General features: G+C 47.4%; 1 protein-coding gene across 1 annotated transcript; it reads right to left on the reverse strand.

Annotated features, from left to right (window-relative positions):
- Positions 1–2418: 2418 nt before the first annotated feature.
- Positions 2419–14331, reverse strand: LOC137305086 (zinc-binding protein A33-like). The gene is made up of 6 exons (XM_067973866.1): positions 13720–14331; positions 13535–13630; positions 13216–13449; positions 8825–8847; positions 8556–8671; positions 2419–5678 (listed from the first exon to the last, which is right to left on the reverse strand). Exons 1-6 carry the CDS (start codon positions 14128–14130, stop codon positions 5128–5130), a joined length of 1431 nt encoding a protein of 476 aa, XP_067829967.1. The 5' UTR covers positions 14131–14331; the 3' UTR covers positions 2419–5127.
- Between the last annotated feature and the right edge of the window lie 798 nt (positions 14332–15129).

Here is a 15129-nt window from a genome sequence, read left to right on the forward strand (position 1 = left end):
TTAAACCTGGAAATAAAGCCGGGTTGCGACCCAAAAAAAAAACAACTGTTTTCAGCTCCCACCCCTTCAAAAAAAATATTGTTCCGTCACTCTTCAATAAATATACCGAAAAAATGTCAATCTGACCTCTAAATGACCGGAGGATCATCCAAGAACAATCAGCCTCTGATTGGCTAAGAAACACACAGCAATTACATCCGTTGGCTTTAAAGGGACTCACCAACTTTATACAGAGTTGATTTTCGGAAGTCATGATGTGGAGATGCCGGTGATGGACTGGGGTTGACAATTGTAAACAATTTTGCAACACCAAGTTATAGTCCAGCAATTTTATTTTAAATTCACAAGCTTTCGGAGGCTTCCCCCTTCCTCAGGTGAACGATGTGAAAAAAAAAATATATTTAATTATTATTATTTTTTTTTTTTTCACATCGTTCACCTGAGGAAGGGGGAAGCCTCCGAAAGCTTGTGAATTTAAAATAAAATTGCTGGACTATAACTTGGTGTTGTAAAATTGTTTACGATTTTCGGAAGGGGAGAGACCCTCCCACCTGCCGTGATCAGCGACTTAGGGACGCACAAGTCTTATAAATACAGATTTCTTTCCTTACTGCACTTATCTTATGGACTTTGACCACAAACCTGAGACCATTCCAAATTCACGTCGGCCCTGTTTGGATGCAAATAAATTAAGAACAAAAAAAAAAGACCCTTGAAGAGAGATTTTGTTCCAAGGTCTGCATTCTTTAAAGGCTGGGGGGGGTCTTTCTGCAAAAAGGATGGGAATATATCTCACGGCTCAGCAGCGGGCTGGGGTCTTGTTTTCTCGGCTCTGCTCCTCCTGGCCCCACCATATTAAAAAAATTAAAACCAACTTTGACCGTGTTCTGAGCGGCCTCCAGCGGACGCTTGCAGGGCAGCTGGTGAGGCCTCGCTCCACACATTCGTACCTCAAAATTGCAGAACAGGGTCCAATGTACGTCACGGAACCCGGGTTTGCAGATTCCGTGGCTCCCCCCCGGAATCAGGCAGGAGTTCCCACTGCCCAACTCGGCACCCAACCCAAGGTGGTCATGGCTGAAACGCCAGCGTAAACTTTAATTCCATTCCCAGGCGACCGTCACTCCATTTCCGCCAGGAGAGGGGGGGTCTTAATATCGGGCCCGGTGAGTTCAGGATGTAGAGTCTGGAGCTGGATGCAAATAAAATTACAGCACAGAAATAGGCCATTCGGCCCAACAGGTCCAGGCCGAATAAAAAAAGCAACACGTTTAGTTTATCTTTCTGGGATTCAATTAAGCACCGAATCGCCTTTTGTTTAAGCGCTGGTTCTATTGTTTCTCTAGTTATTCTCTAGTTTAATATATATTATAGCCCTTGGTGTTGAACTAATCCATCTCAAACACGGCGATGGAGGGTCACCGTCCACCTGTGGAGCAACATTAGAGGCAGGAAGGTCACCAGGTCCCTGCCCCGCACACCTCATTCTACCCGGTAACTTCCTCTCTACAATTGACCATCTATTTATTCCTTCTCTCCCCTCCTCCTTTCCCCCAGCCCCACAGAGGCCCTCGCTGATATTTCAGTTCCCAGTTCCGATACAGGGTGTATATCCAAAATGTCAATCCGTCTTCTCTCTCCACATGTGATGACCGACCTGTGTATTTCCAGCATCTGTCCATCAGATTTCCAGCTGTTTATTGCGCGGGTCGTGGAAATGGTTATTAATTTCATGTTTACTGGCCTCTTGTTAACCAACAGGGAAACCTTTTAGTGAAGCAAATAAAGTGAGGAAATTGACTTACCAAGAAGCTGCTTTTCACAGTTGGAACTGTCCTCAGAATTTATCCCAGATCACTTCTTACTCTGTTTTATTTTTATTTCCCTCTGTGTAGATGTCCCAAGTATTTTTATGTTTGGTCAGGTACACATTTTCCTGGAAATTGAGGATATCACCGGAGGTGTAAAGAGCCAGGGTGGAATTTTACGAGGCCGTGTGTAACTGGCAGAGCCTCACATGGTCCGGGCAGTTTATCGGAAAATTGCTCTTTCATTGCCCGCGATGTGAGTGACGTGAGTGGGAGGGAAATCGAGGGCAGTCCGCCCGCAATGCTGTGATCAGCCGGGCGCAGCATGTGAGGCCCCACTGGTGAGAGGGACCTCCGCAAATTTCACCTCAAGTTGATATCACTCCCGGGAAACCAGACTGAACGGGGGCGATATTGGTCTTTGGTCAATTTTACACTACCGCCCAAATCCAATTTCACACCCACAATTTCTTCATTGATCTTTTTTTGTTAATGAATTTGCATCCAACCAGGGTTCACGTGATTTTAGAGCAGTCTCACCGCCTTTATTACATTCTATTAATTTAACAATTCAAATAAAGCAAATGAAAAGAAAAAACAGTGTGGTCAGACAAAAACTCTTAAGCAGGAAGTCCAAGCACTGGTTACTAGTCTATCAGTAACTTTGTTACTAATCACTGCAATATCACAGTGAACATTTAGAAGTGCAAGCCCAACTAATGGGTGTGATTTTGTCAAATTGCAGAACTAACTAGCACTGGACGCTTGTTTCTGTGTTCGATCAAGTGATCGAAGGCACGTTCTTTCTAAAGGAGTGTTGCGATATACTTTAAAAAATAGAAATTTCAGGGGTATTTGAACAGCCTGAACCCTCCCTGCTAACGCCCCTGGACATTACAATATGCAGGATGTTAAAGTATTACTACATACAGGACTTAGCAATGCACGAGATGTTTCTTCACTGGTGCTGTTCAGGAAGCTGCAATAAGCTAAACAGGTGGCTCTCGGGAAGGAATTTGGACATATTTTTGAGTATTTGGCATTCAAAATTTTATTTTCCAAGCTCTTACAAAGGGCAGAATAATGACAACATATAATCATGACTACTAACTTTATTAATATGTTATAGATGGCATAACAAAATGGGAATATAACCATTTCTGTAAGTTACTGAATTACATAAACCCTGGGCAAAGAGCATGCATTACTTCCTTGCCGTCTAATGCCTTCTAATCTAAGTCTGACACTTCAGTGCAGTACTGAGGGAGCGCTGCACTGTTGGAGGTGCCGTCTTTCGGGTGAGATGTTAAACCGAGGCCCCGTCTGCCCTCTCAGGTGGATGTAAACGATGCCACAGCCACTATTCGAAGAAGGTCAGGCGAGTTCTCTCCAGTTTCCTGGCCAGTATTTATCCCTCAATGGTCATCACTAATAGCTCATTATCAGGTCATTTTTCTCATTGCTGTTTGTGGGACTTTACTCTTGCACAAATTGGCTGCTGCATTTTCCCACATTGCAATAGTTACCACATCTCAAAGGTACTTCATTGGCTTTAAAACTCTTTAAGACATCCTGACAATTTTAAATGCATTGGCTAATTGCAAGTTCTTTCTTGGTGAATGTCGTCAATTTTGCCTTCCTATGTTTAGTAATTTACACTTGTTCACATTAAATTTCATCTGCCATTGTTCTGACTATTTAAATATTTTGTCCAATTTATTCTGTAATTCCTGAGCTGCCTCCACTGCCCCTCCTAGTTTGATGTCATCTGCAAGTTTGACCATTTGTTTTGATTTTCTGAACCCAGGTCACATGTAAATTCGAGCAGTAGTGGTCCCAGCAATGAGCAGCTCAGTAAGAATTCCTCCGCGACATAACTCCTTCAGTGATTGCTCATTGTTTCCTACCCTGTAACTAGTTCTTCTCATTCTCTGCTGGATCCTCTGTGCCGGATCTATGCAACAGCAATCCAGCGATTCCCACACAGCCAAGTCCAAGTCATTGTTATATATCAAGAAAAGCAGAGGTCCCAGTACCGACCCCTGGGGAACACCACTGTACACCTCCCTCCAGTCCGAAAAACAACCGTTCACCACTACTTTCTGCTTTCTGTTCCTTAGCCAATTTTGTGTTCATGCTGCCACTGCCTCCTTTTATTCCATGGGCTTCAATCTTGATCATTCAATCTTGTCCATTCTCTATTCTAAACACTGTACACAATTGAATGCACAGTTCATTTCCATCCCCTGCGTTTCACAGTGTTTCCGATACTCCCACCACAATGTAGTTCAACTAAAGCCGCAACAGCCTCGAGTTCTGGCTTCTGCGCCAAGAGTTTCCTCGGGGTTTCGCCCGCTTGCTCACCTTAACTTCAGCGGAAATCCCATTTAAGTGCCTAGGTAGGATTAGCGCCAAACTTCTGCTAAAGTTATGGCAGCTGCGTGGGAGAAATGCTGAAGAAATTCAGGGCGTTTATTTGTAATGTTTCTGGTATTCCTGATAACACCTCACATTCGAGATCTGTGGTTCCCCGTGTCTATTTATTCCTGGTCTCCAGTTTGAAGGAGTTTCTCCCAGTTTCTTAATCCGAACATCCCCTCACTCCTGTCTGCATTGTAAGTTCCTTTTCCTTGCTCTCTAAGGCTAAAACTCTTACTGTGAGGTAACTGATTAACAGCCAGTTTTCACATCTCTTCGCCCCTCCATTGTATCTGGGACTCTCATGTATGAACATCCCACAGCAAACACACCTCATGGTCTCCATCTTAGTCATAGTTCTCTCTGCCATTTCCCTTGTATTTCTCCCGTTGTCCCCTTTTAGTTTAACTGATTTTCAGTCCCACTTTGTTCCCTTTTGATTTTACTTCTATCTGCTGCCTCCTTTCACTTTTTACTTCTCACAGGTATTATTAAATTTGCCATGTCTCGGATGGTTCCCTTTATCATGTACTTCCCACTGGTGTTCCATCTCACCCCAATTCCTCTCCCCTCCCCCTCTTTACCTTTAATTTCCTAGCTGGAGTCTGTGGTTCCCTTGGTGTATTTTTGCCCATGTTTTAATTCCCCTCTGTCTCTGCGCCCCGATGATTCTCGATGTTCTTGAAGTTTTTTAATTTAATTTTACAGGAATCTCTGGACCAGTTGCCCTGAGTTTGTTCCACTGCATCGATTAAACAAACAAATATCACCAAGACATTGTACCCGCCCTGACCTCAGGTGACATTTGGACCATCCGCACCATCTGTGATTGAGACCGATGCCCAGCAGTCTGCAGCTGGCAGGAGGCAGGTAGGCGGTGTGGAATTATGGGATGGACCAGTCAGTGACCTTTAACCCCACAGATTGTCAGCGGTGCTGAGTTTTTCCCGCCATCATTCAGTCCCGGATTGAAGATGGGAAAGAGTCTCTCGGTGAAAGTGTGGGTGAAAGTGTGGAGATGGGACATGTTGCCCACATTGTAAAATGACACCTGTCCACCCTCATAGTCCAGGTACACCCCGATCATCCAGGGATCCACACTCGGGGTGAGGGGGGTCGGTGAGGGGGAAGTGAGGGCAAAATAGCCACATCCAGGTAACAGCCACACAGCCCAGTATCCGGCCTCAGGTCCCAGGTTGATTCCCCCTTTCCTGCTGACAGACTCTCGGGCCACTCCCATAACCCACTCAGTCTTGTCCCCCACCTCCACCTCCCAGTAGTGTCTCCCTGATGTGAATCCCTCCGATCCCAGGACACAGGGCCAGGGATCAAACCTCTCCGGGGTGTCCGGGAGCCGCTGCCGTTTGTCTCCGAGTCTCACACTGGTCTGGTCCTCAGACAGGATAAGCCGGGGATGGGCTGTGTTCAGATCTAGAGTCAAACAGGCTGGAGCTGGGGGGAAGTTAAAATAACACAGTCAGTGATTCAGTTTCTTGCTGCGATTTATCACAGTAGGTACAGCACTGAAGGAGGCCATTTGGCCCATCGTGCCTCTGCTGGCTCTTTGAAAGAGCTATCCAATTAGTCCCACTCCCCGGCTCTTTACCAGAGCCCTGTCATTTTTTTCCCTTCTAGTGTTTACCCAATTCTCTTTTGAAAGTTATTATTGAATCTGCTCCCACCGCCCTTTCAGGCAGCGCGTTCCAGATCAGAACAACTCGCTGCGTAAAAAAATGTTTCCTCATCTCACCTCTGGTTCTTTAGCCGATCACCTTAAATCTGTGTCCTCTGGTTCCCGACCCTTCTGCCACTGGAAACAGTTTCTCCTTATTTACTCTATCAAAACCCTTCATGATTTTGAACACCTCGATCAAATCTCCTCTTAACCTTCTCTGTTCTAAGGAGAACAAATCCAGCTTCTCCAGTCTCTCCACATAACTGAAGTCTCTCATCCCTGGTACCATTCTGGTAAATCTCCTCTGCACCCTCTCCAAGGCCTTCACATCCTTCCTAAAGTGCGGTGCCCAGAATTGGACACAATACTCCAACTGAGGCCTAACCAGTGTTTTATAAAGGTTCACCATAACTTCCTTGCTTTTGTACTCTCTGCCTCTATTAATAAAGCCCAGGATCCCATATGCTTTTTAACAGCCTTCTCAACTTGTCCTGCCACCTTCAAAGATTTGCGTATGTGAACACCCCCAGGTCTCTCTGTTCCTGCACCCCCTTTAAAATTGTACCATTTAGTTTATTTTGCCTCTCCTCATTCTTCCTACCAAAATGTATCACTTCACACTTCTCTGCTTTAAATTTCATCCGCCATGTGTCTGCCCATTTCACCAGTCTCTATCCTCCTGAAATCTGTTACTATCCTCAACATTGTTTACTACATTTGGGAGTTTGAAATTATACCCCTTATATCCAAGTCCAGGTCATTAATATATATTAAAAAGAGCAGTGGTCCTAATACTGACCCCTGGGGAACACCACTGTATATTTCCCTCCAGTCTGAAAAACAACCATTCACCTCTACTCTCTGCTTTCTGCTTTATTCATACAATTTCCTGTTTAAAGTGCCAACCCAGGGGATTCCCGGGACCTCCGGTGTTTTCTGTTATTGGAAACTGCTCCCACCCGGGGGTTTACGCTTCTGGGACCGCTCTGACCTCTGGTCACCACGGCGATCCCGATCCGCTGCCAGGGACCCTGTGGCCGCCCCCCCCCAGTCCCCTGCGGTTCTCAGCGCCTGCAGAGTGACCCAGGGGTCTTTAGAGGTACATGTGGAATAGACTGTGCGGGCTGCAGCGTTCCTTGGAAACGCAAGAGGTGGAAAGGTACAGACCTGTGGAGAAGGGAGAGGAGAAAAAGATTTAAAAGGAGGGGAACTGCTTCAGAGGGGAAGAGAGAACCAAGGGGAGAAGGGAAATTAATTGGAATAAAAGTGAGCAGAAGAAAGGAGAGATTCGGCAGAGGAAACGAGGGAAGGAGCTACCGCAGAGGGAAATAGATAAATGGGGGAGATAAAGAATTCATGGAGAGAAAACTAGAAGAGTAGAAGCAAAGGAATAGAGAAGAGGATAAAAAAGCTGCAGCTCACTCGATCAGTCCAACAGTCTGACCAGAAATGCAAGAAAAACTGGAAGGGGGCAGCCCCAAGAATCAGAGACCCACCACCCCTCCGCCAACAGAAAATAACACCCTGAGTACAGCCGGTCAATACAATTATATCCATGAATATCAACAGACTCCAACACATAATCAGGCGAAACAAAACTGATCTACATAAAAGGACAGGTGGGAGTAGCATTTCTACAGGAGACCCTCCTCACCACCCTCAGAACACACCAAGTTTATGAGTGAGTGGGTGGGACAAATGTCTCCGACTCAGCCAGGAGCTGGAGGTAGTCACACTAATCAACAGGAACCTCCCCATTACTCTGGAGATACACATTCCTGGAGAAGGAGGCCGCTCCATCCTAATGAAATTCGAATAACAGGAGAACCCAAAGTGATGCTTCAGTTCTGTGTCCCGAGTGAGGAGTCCCCCCGCGTTCCCCACATCAGCATTCCTCACACTCGCCCCACGTATGGACAACACAGTAACCATGAGTGGAGACCCGAACTGTGATCTTCACTCCCAACGGGTCAAGCTCCCAGCGGACACGGGGCACGAGGACTCGCAGCCGGGCTAATCCGAGGTCAGAGTAGTGGCCTGGGCCTAGTGGATGTATGGTGAGCCCACATCCCACAGGGTGGGAATTCACCTCCCACACAAGACACACCCTGGGATAAACTACTCCTTCCTGAAGCAACCCCGCCTACCCTGTTGTGATAGGAGGTTAGCAGGACTTGGACCAAACGTGCTCCATTCAGACATCGGAGCCTCAAACCTGCCTTTCGACATGACTCCGAGTTCCTGTCTACCTCTAGGTGAAGCTCCCCCTCACATATACCCTAGGGTAGAAAGTGCATGAATTATTGCACACAGTCACACTGAGCCCTTATCTCAGATGGTGAGCTTGAAGTTGGGAAGGTCTCGCCAACTTTTACCAGGCCACAATCCCAGACTTTTCTCCCCTCCGACTGAGCCTCCTTCAGTATGGACTGGAGATAAAGAACCAGAATTCATCCCCATCACGTTAATACATTTAAAAAAAAGGAAATTCATCCCCACCAGCTCCTTCATACTGACTATAAAATATTGGCCAAGATCCTGACCTCCAAACTAGACACAGACGTCAGTGATCATTTTAATCTGGGGTCTGGGAGCCGGTTTACGCTCCTCACATCTGGATTTATAGATCAGGAAAAGGAATATAAGAGTTTTACCGGGGTTAATGGCGTCTATCATTTCTCTCCACGCTGTGTACTGTAAAAGGCCATCGAACTTTCCGATTGGCAGCTTGTTATCTGCTACTGACAGTAAATTATTGTCCTCACTAATCCTGTAAAAATATTAAACAGTCGATGTTATGAATTGACCATAAACACTTTGCTGAGTTAGTCTAACAGAATCGTTACAGCACAGATGGAGGCCATTTGGCCCATCGAGTTATTGCCCCAAACTGTGCAGAGTTTCAGTAAAGACCATGTCCTACCTCATCTTCTGACGCGTTTCCTCCTGAAATAAATAAAACACAAATCTGAGTTGACAGAGACTGACCGTCTATATCCGGACAGCAGAAATTACCCCAAATTGTTACAAGCTGTTGATCATTCTGAATTCTCACTGCTGCCAACACACGGATAGAAAGAGGATATATCGAAAAATCTGATTTGTGAGTCAGGTTCTGGAAATCAACATCAGTCCCACTCACAGAGTGATTCTCACACCCACCGTACAACACACACACACTCACACTCACCGTACCACACACACACACTCACACCCACCGTACCACACACACACACACTCACACCCACCGTACCACACACACACACACTCACACTCACCGTACCACACACACACACTCACACTCACCGTACCACACACACACACTCACACCCACCGTACCACACACACACACACTCACACCCACCGTACCACACACACACACTCACACCCACCGTACCACACACACACACACTCACACTCACCGTACCACACACACACACTCACACTCACCGTACCACACACACACACTCACACTCACCGTACCACACACACACACTCACACCCACCGTACCACACACACACACACTCACACACTCACACCCACCGTACCACACACACACACTCACACCCACCGTACCACACACACACTCACACCCACCGTACCACACACACACACTCACACTCACCGTACCACACACACACACTCACACCCACCGTACCACACACACACACTCACACCCACCGTACCACACACACACACTCACACCCACCGTACCACACACACACACTCACACACTCACACCCACCGTACCACACACACACACACACACACTCACACCCACCGTACCACACACACACACACACACACTCACCGTACCACACACACACACTCACACCCACCGTACCACACACACACACTCACACTCACCGTACCACACACACACTCACACTCACCGTACCACACACACACACTCACACTCACCGTACCACACACACACACTCACACCCACCGTACCACACACACACACTCACACTCACCGTACCACACACACACACTCACACCCACCGGACCACACACACACACTCACACTCACCGTACCACACACACACACTCACACCCACCGTACCACACACACACACTCACACCCACCGTACCACACACACACACTCACACTCACCGTACCACACACACACTTACACTCACCGTACCACACACACACACTCACACTCACCGTACCACACACACACACACTCACCGTACCACACACACACACTCACACTCACCATACCACACACACACACTCACACTCACCGTACCACACACACACACTCACACCCACCATACCACACACACACACACACACCCACCGTACCACACACACACACTCACACTCACCGTACCACACACACACACTCACACCCACCATACCACACACACACACTCACACTCACCGTACCACACACACACACTCACACCCACCATACCACACACACACACTCACACTCACCGTACCACACACACACACTCACACCCACCATACCACACACACACACTCACACTCACCGTACCACACACACACACTCACACCCACCATACCACACACACACACTCACACCCACCGTACCACACACACACACTCACACCCACCGTACCACACACACACACACACACTCACCGTACCACACACACACACACACACTCACACCTACCGTACCACACACACACACTCACACCCACCGTACCACACTCACACACTCACACCCACCGTACCACACACACACACACACACTCACACCCACCGTACCACACACACACACTCACACCCACCATACCACACACACACACTCACACTCACCGTACCACACACACACACTCACACTCACCGTACCACACACACACTCACACTCACTGTACCACACACACAGACTCACACCCACCGTACCACACACACACACTCACACTCACCGTACCACACACACACACTCACACTCACCGTACCACACACACACACTCACACTCACCGTACCACACACACACATTCACACTCACCGTACCACACACACACACACTCACACTCACTGTACCACACACACACACTCACACCCACTGTACCACACACACACACTCACACCCACCGTACCACACACACACACTCACACTCACCGTACCACACACACACACTCACACTCACCGTACCACACACACACACTCACACTCACCGTACCACACACACACACTCACACTCACCGTACCACACACACACACACTCACACTCACTGTACCACACACACACACTCACACCCACTGTACCACACACACACACTCACACCCACCGTACCACACACACACACTCACACCCACCGTACCACACACACACACTCACACTCACCGTACCACACACACACACACACTCACCGTACCACACACACACACTCACACTCACCATACCACACACACACACTCACACTCACCGTACCACACACACACACTCACACCCACCATACCACACACACACACTCACACCCACCGTACCACACACACACACTCACACCCACCGTACCACACACACACACTCACACACTCACACCCATCGTACCACACACACACACACACACACACTCACACCCACCGTACCACACACACACACACACACACACTCACCGTACCACACACACACACTCACACCCACCGTACCAAACACACACACTCACACTCACCGTACCACACACACACACACCCACCGTACCACACACACACACACTCACACTCACCGTACCACACACACACACTCACACTCACCGTACCACACACACACACTCACACCCACCATACCACACACACACACTCACACCCACCGTACCACACACACACACTCACACTCACCGTACCACACACACACACACTCACACCCACCGTACCACACACACACACTCACACTCACCGTACCACACACACACACTCACACTCACCGTACCACACACACACACTCACACCCACCGTACCACACACACACACTCACACTCACCGTACCACACACACACACTCACACTCACTGTACCACACACACACACTCACACCCACCGTACCACACACACACACTCACACCCACCGTACCACACACACACACTCACACCCACCGTACCACACACACACACTCACACTCACCGTACCACACACACACACTCACACCCACCGTACCACACACACACACACACTCACCGTACCACACACACACACTCACACTCACCGTACCACACACACACACTCACACCCACCGTACCACACACACACACTCACACTCACCGTACCACACACACACACTCACACTCACCGTACCACACACACACACTCACACTCACCATACCACACACACACACTCACACCCACCGTACCACACACACACACTCACACCCACCGTACCACACACACACACTCACACCCACCGTACCACACACACACACTCACCGTACCACACACACACTCACACTCACCGTACCACACACACACACTCACACTCACCGTACCACACACACACACTCACACCCACCGTACCACACACTCACACTCACACTCACCGTACCACACACACACACTCACACTCACCGTACCACACACACACACTCACACCCACCGTACCACACACACACACTCACACTCACCGTACCACACACACACACTCACACTCACCGTACCACACACACACACTCACACTCACCGTACCACACACACACACTCACACTCACCGTACCACACACCCACACACTCACACTCACCGTACCACACACACACTCACCGTACCACACACAAACACACTCACACAAACACACACACACTCACACACACACACTCACATTCACACACTCACACCCACCGTACCACACACACACTCACACCCACCTTACCACACACACACTCACACACACACCCACCGTACCACACACTCACACACACACACACTCACACAAACACACACACACTCACTCACACACACTGACACACACACACAAACACACTCACACACACACTCACAAACACACACACACACACACACATTCACAACATGTAAGTTTAACTGGATTACAATGTGAGTTCCAAGAGAATATTAAACCTTGGGCAACACAGAAATAATTACAAGCTAAGTGTCAAGATCAGTGAAACTCATTCCTGGGGGGTTTGCAGGTATTTATACCAGACAGTGTGGAGCGGATTAATTCGGTGACAACAAAACCGCCCCGGAATAGAAAAAAAAACAATCGATCGGTTTAAATCCGTTTCCAATTATTCCGCAAAAGCTGCATTTATTTTAAAATTGTTATTAGTTATTTTGTGACTGTGTGCACTTTCACTGAACTAAACTGAAATATAATCCTCACCTTCAGAAATATCAGCCAGTCTTTTTGTTCCATCCGTTTCTGTAACTTTGAGAGCTTCTCCTGAATAGAATTTAAATTCTCCTGAATTTCTCGAAGATTTTCCTCCATTGTTTCTAAAATCTTCCCTTCTTGTTCCCTGAGATCTCTGATTAAACGCTGCTCTTTCTCAGTGAGAATCTGGTGCATTTTAGCGAACTCGGATGTGATGTGGGTCTGCAGGCCGCTCGACTGTTCCTACAGAATTAAAAAATGTGAAACATAATAATGTACCGCGATAAAGGGAAACAAAACTAACCCAGATCCCAGGAAATCACCTTACCCTAACTTCAGAAATCTGCTGTTTTTGTTTCAGTTCCGTTTCTTGAACCGCCGTTTTCTTCCCTGTGAGAGAATCTAAGGAAGATTTCAGCTGATCCTGGGATTGGGATAGAAAATCACAGAATAAAGTGTTAGACCATGAAAATGTGATAAAATAATCAGGTGATCAAATCTGTTCCATTTTACCTTGTACATTTCAACAGCTTCTTTAATCGGCATGAAGTTGTGAGATTTGTGTTCCCGCGAATCTCTACAAATAAGACAGATCAATTTCTGGTCAGTTTCACAAAACAGCTTCACTTCTTCCTGATGTTCCTCACAGTGAAGTTTATTTTCCTTCTCTTTCCGATTCAGGTTTAATTTTCGAGCTTTCTCGGCCAGACTCGCTAAGACCCGATTAACCCTGAGGTTTCTTTCCGGAAACTCCTCTCTACATTCCGGGCAGGAGTTTATCTCCTTCTTTCCCCAACACTGTGTGATACAGGAGCGGCAGAAGTTGTGCCCACACTCCAGTATAACCGGATCGGTGAAGAAATCAAGGCAAATGGGACAGTTTAAATCCTCTGTCAAACGCTGCTCCTGCTGCCTGGAAGCCATGATTTGTTTCTGAACTTCCTGATTCAAACTGCTGGCATCAGGTGGATCAGTATGTGTGAGTCCTCGCCCTTCCTCCCTTTTTCCCCTCTACATTTTCCCAGCCTTAGTAAAAAGGTAAAATGCCCGTTTGTCTCTCAGTCTGATGATAGGTTCACCCAGAAGCGTCATATCCAACACTGAGTGGATTTTCCCCTTCACAATCCTGCATTCGGTAACACCTGTAAGGAGTGGCACAACACCAGGTTATAGTCCAACAGCTTTAGAATCATAGAAGTTACAACATGGAAACAGGCCCTTCGGCCCAGTTTATACCACTAAGCTAGTCCCAATTGCCTGCACTTGGCCCATATCCCTCCATACCCATCTTACCCATGTAACTGTCCAAATGCTTTTTAAAAGACAAAATCGTACCCGCCTCTACTACTGCCTCTGGCAGCTCGTTCCAGACACTCACCACCCTTTGAGTGAAAAAATTGCCCCTCTGGACCCTTTTGTATCTCTCCCCTCTCACCCTAAATCTATGTCCCCTCGTTATAGACTCCCCTACCTTTGGGAAAAGATTTTGACTATCTACCTTATCTATACCCCTCATTATTTTATAGACTTCTATAAAATCACCCCTTAACCTCCTCCTCTATTTTATTTGAAATCACAAGCTTTCGGAGCTTTCCTCCTTCGTCAGGTGAGTGCAGGTTTCCATAAAGGCACAGCATATATAGTCAGAGAACAATGCCTGGTGATTACAGATAATCTTTCCAACTGCCCGTTATCACACCTCCCGGCAGAGATATAATCAAAGCAATCAAAGGAGTGGATGGTGTTCAGACAGAGAAACATTACATCCCAGACTACTGAATACACAAACGGTCAGAACACAAAGACAGATAGAGAGAGAGAGACACCCGAAAGGCAAAGAGAGAGAGAATGCCCTGTTGTATTAAAAACAGATAACATTTGTTCGCTGGTGGGGTAACGTGTAGCGTGACATGAACCCAAGAT

This window comes from Heptranchias perlo, chromosome 39, assembly GCF_035084215.1.
Source record: "Heptranchias perlo isolate sHepPer1 chromosome 39, sHepPer1.hap1, whole genome shotgun sequence".
NCBI classification, from domain to species: Eukaryota; Metazoa; Chordata; class Chondrichthyes; order Hexanchiformes; family Hexanchidae; genus Heptranchias; species Heptranchias perlo.

What these genes read in the sequence shown, in the direction of transcription:
- LOC137305086 (XM_067973866.1), bottom strand. Translation starts at nt 14,130, where the DNA reads ATGGCTTCCAGGCAGCAGGAGCAGCGTTTGACAGAGGATTTAAACTGT. An exon ending in AAGCTGTTGAAATGTACAAG is followed by an intron (nt 13,631 to 13,719) that starts GTAAAATGGAAC and finishes TCCCAATCCCAG; the next exon opens with GATCAGCTGAAATCTTCCTT. An exon ending in AGCAGATTTCTGAAGTTAGG is followed by an intron (nt 13,450 to 13,534) that starts GTAAGGTGATTT and finishes TTAATTCTGTAG; the next exon opens with GAACAGTCGAGCGGCCTGCA.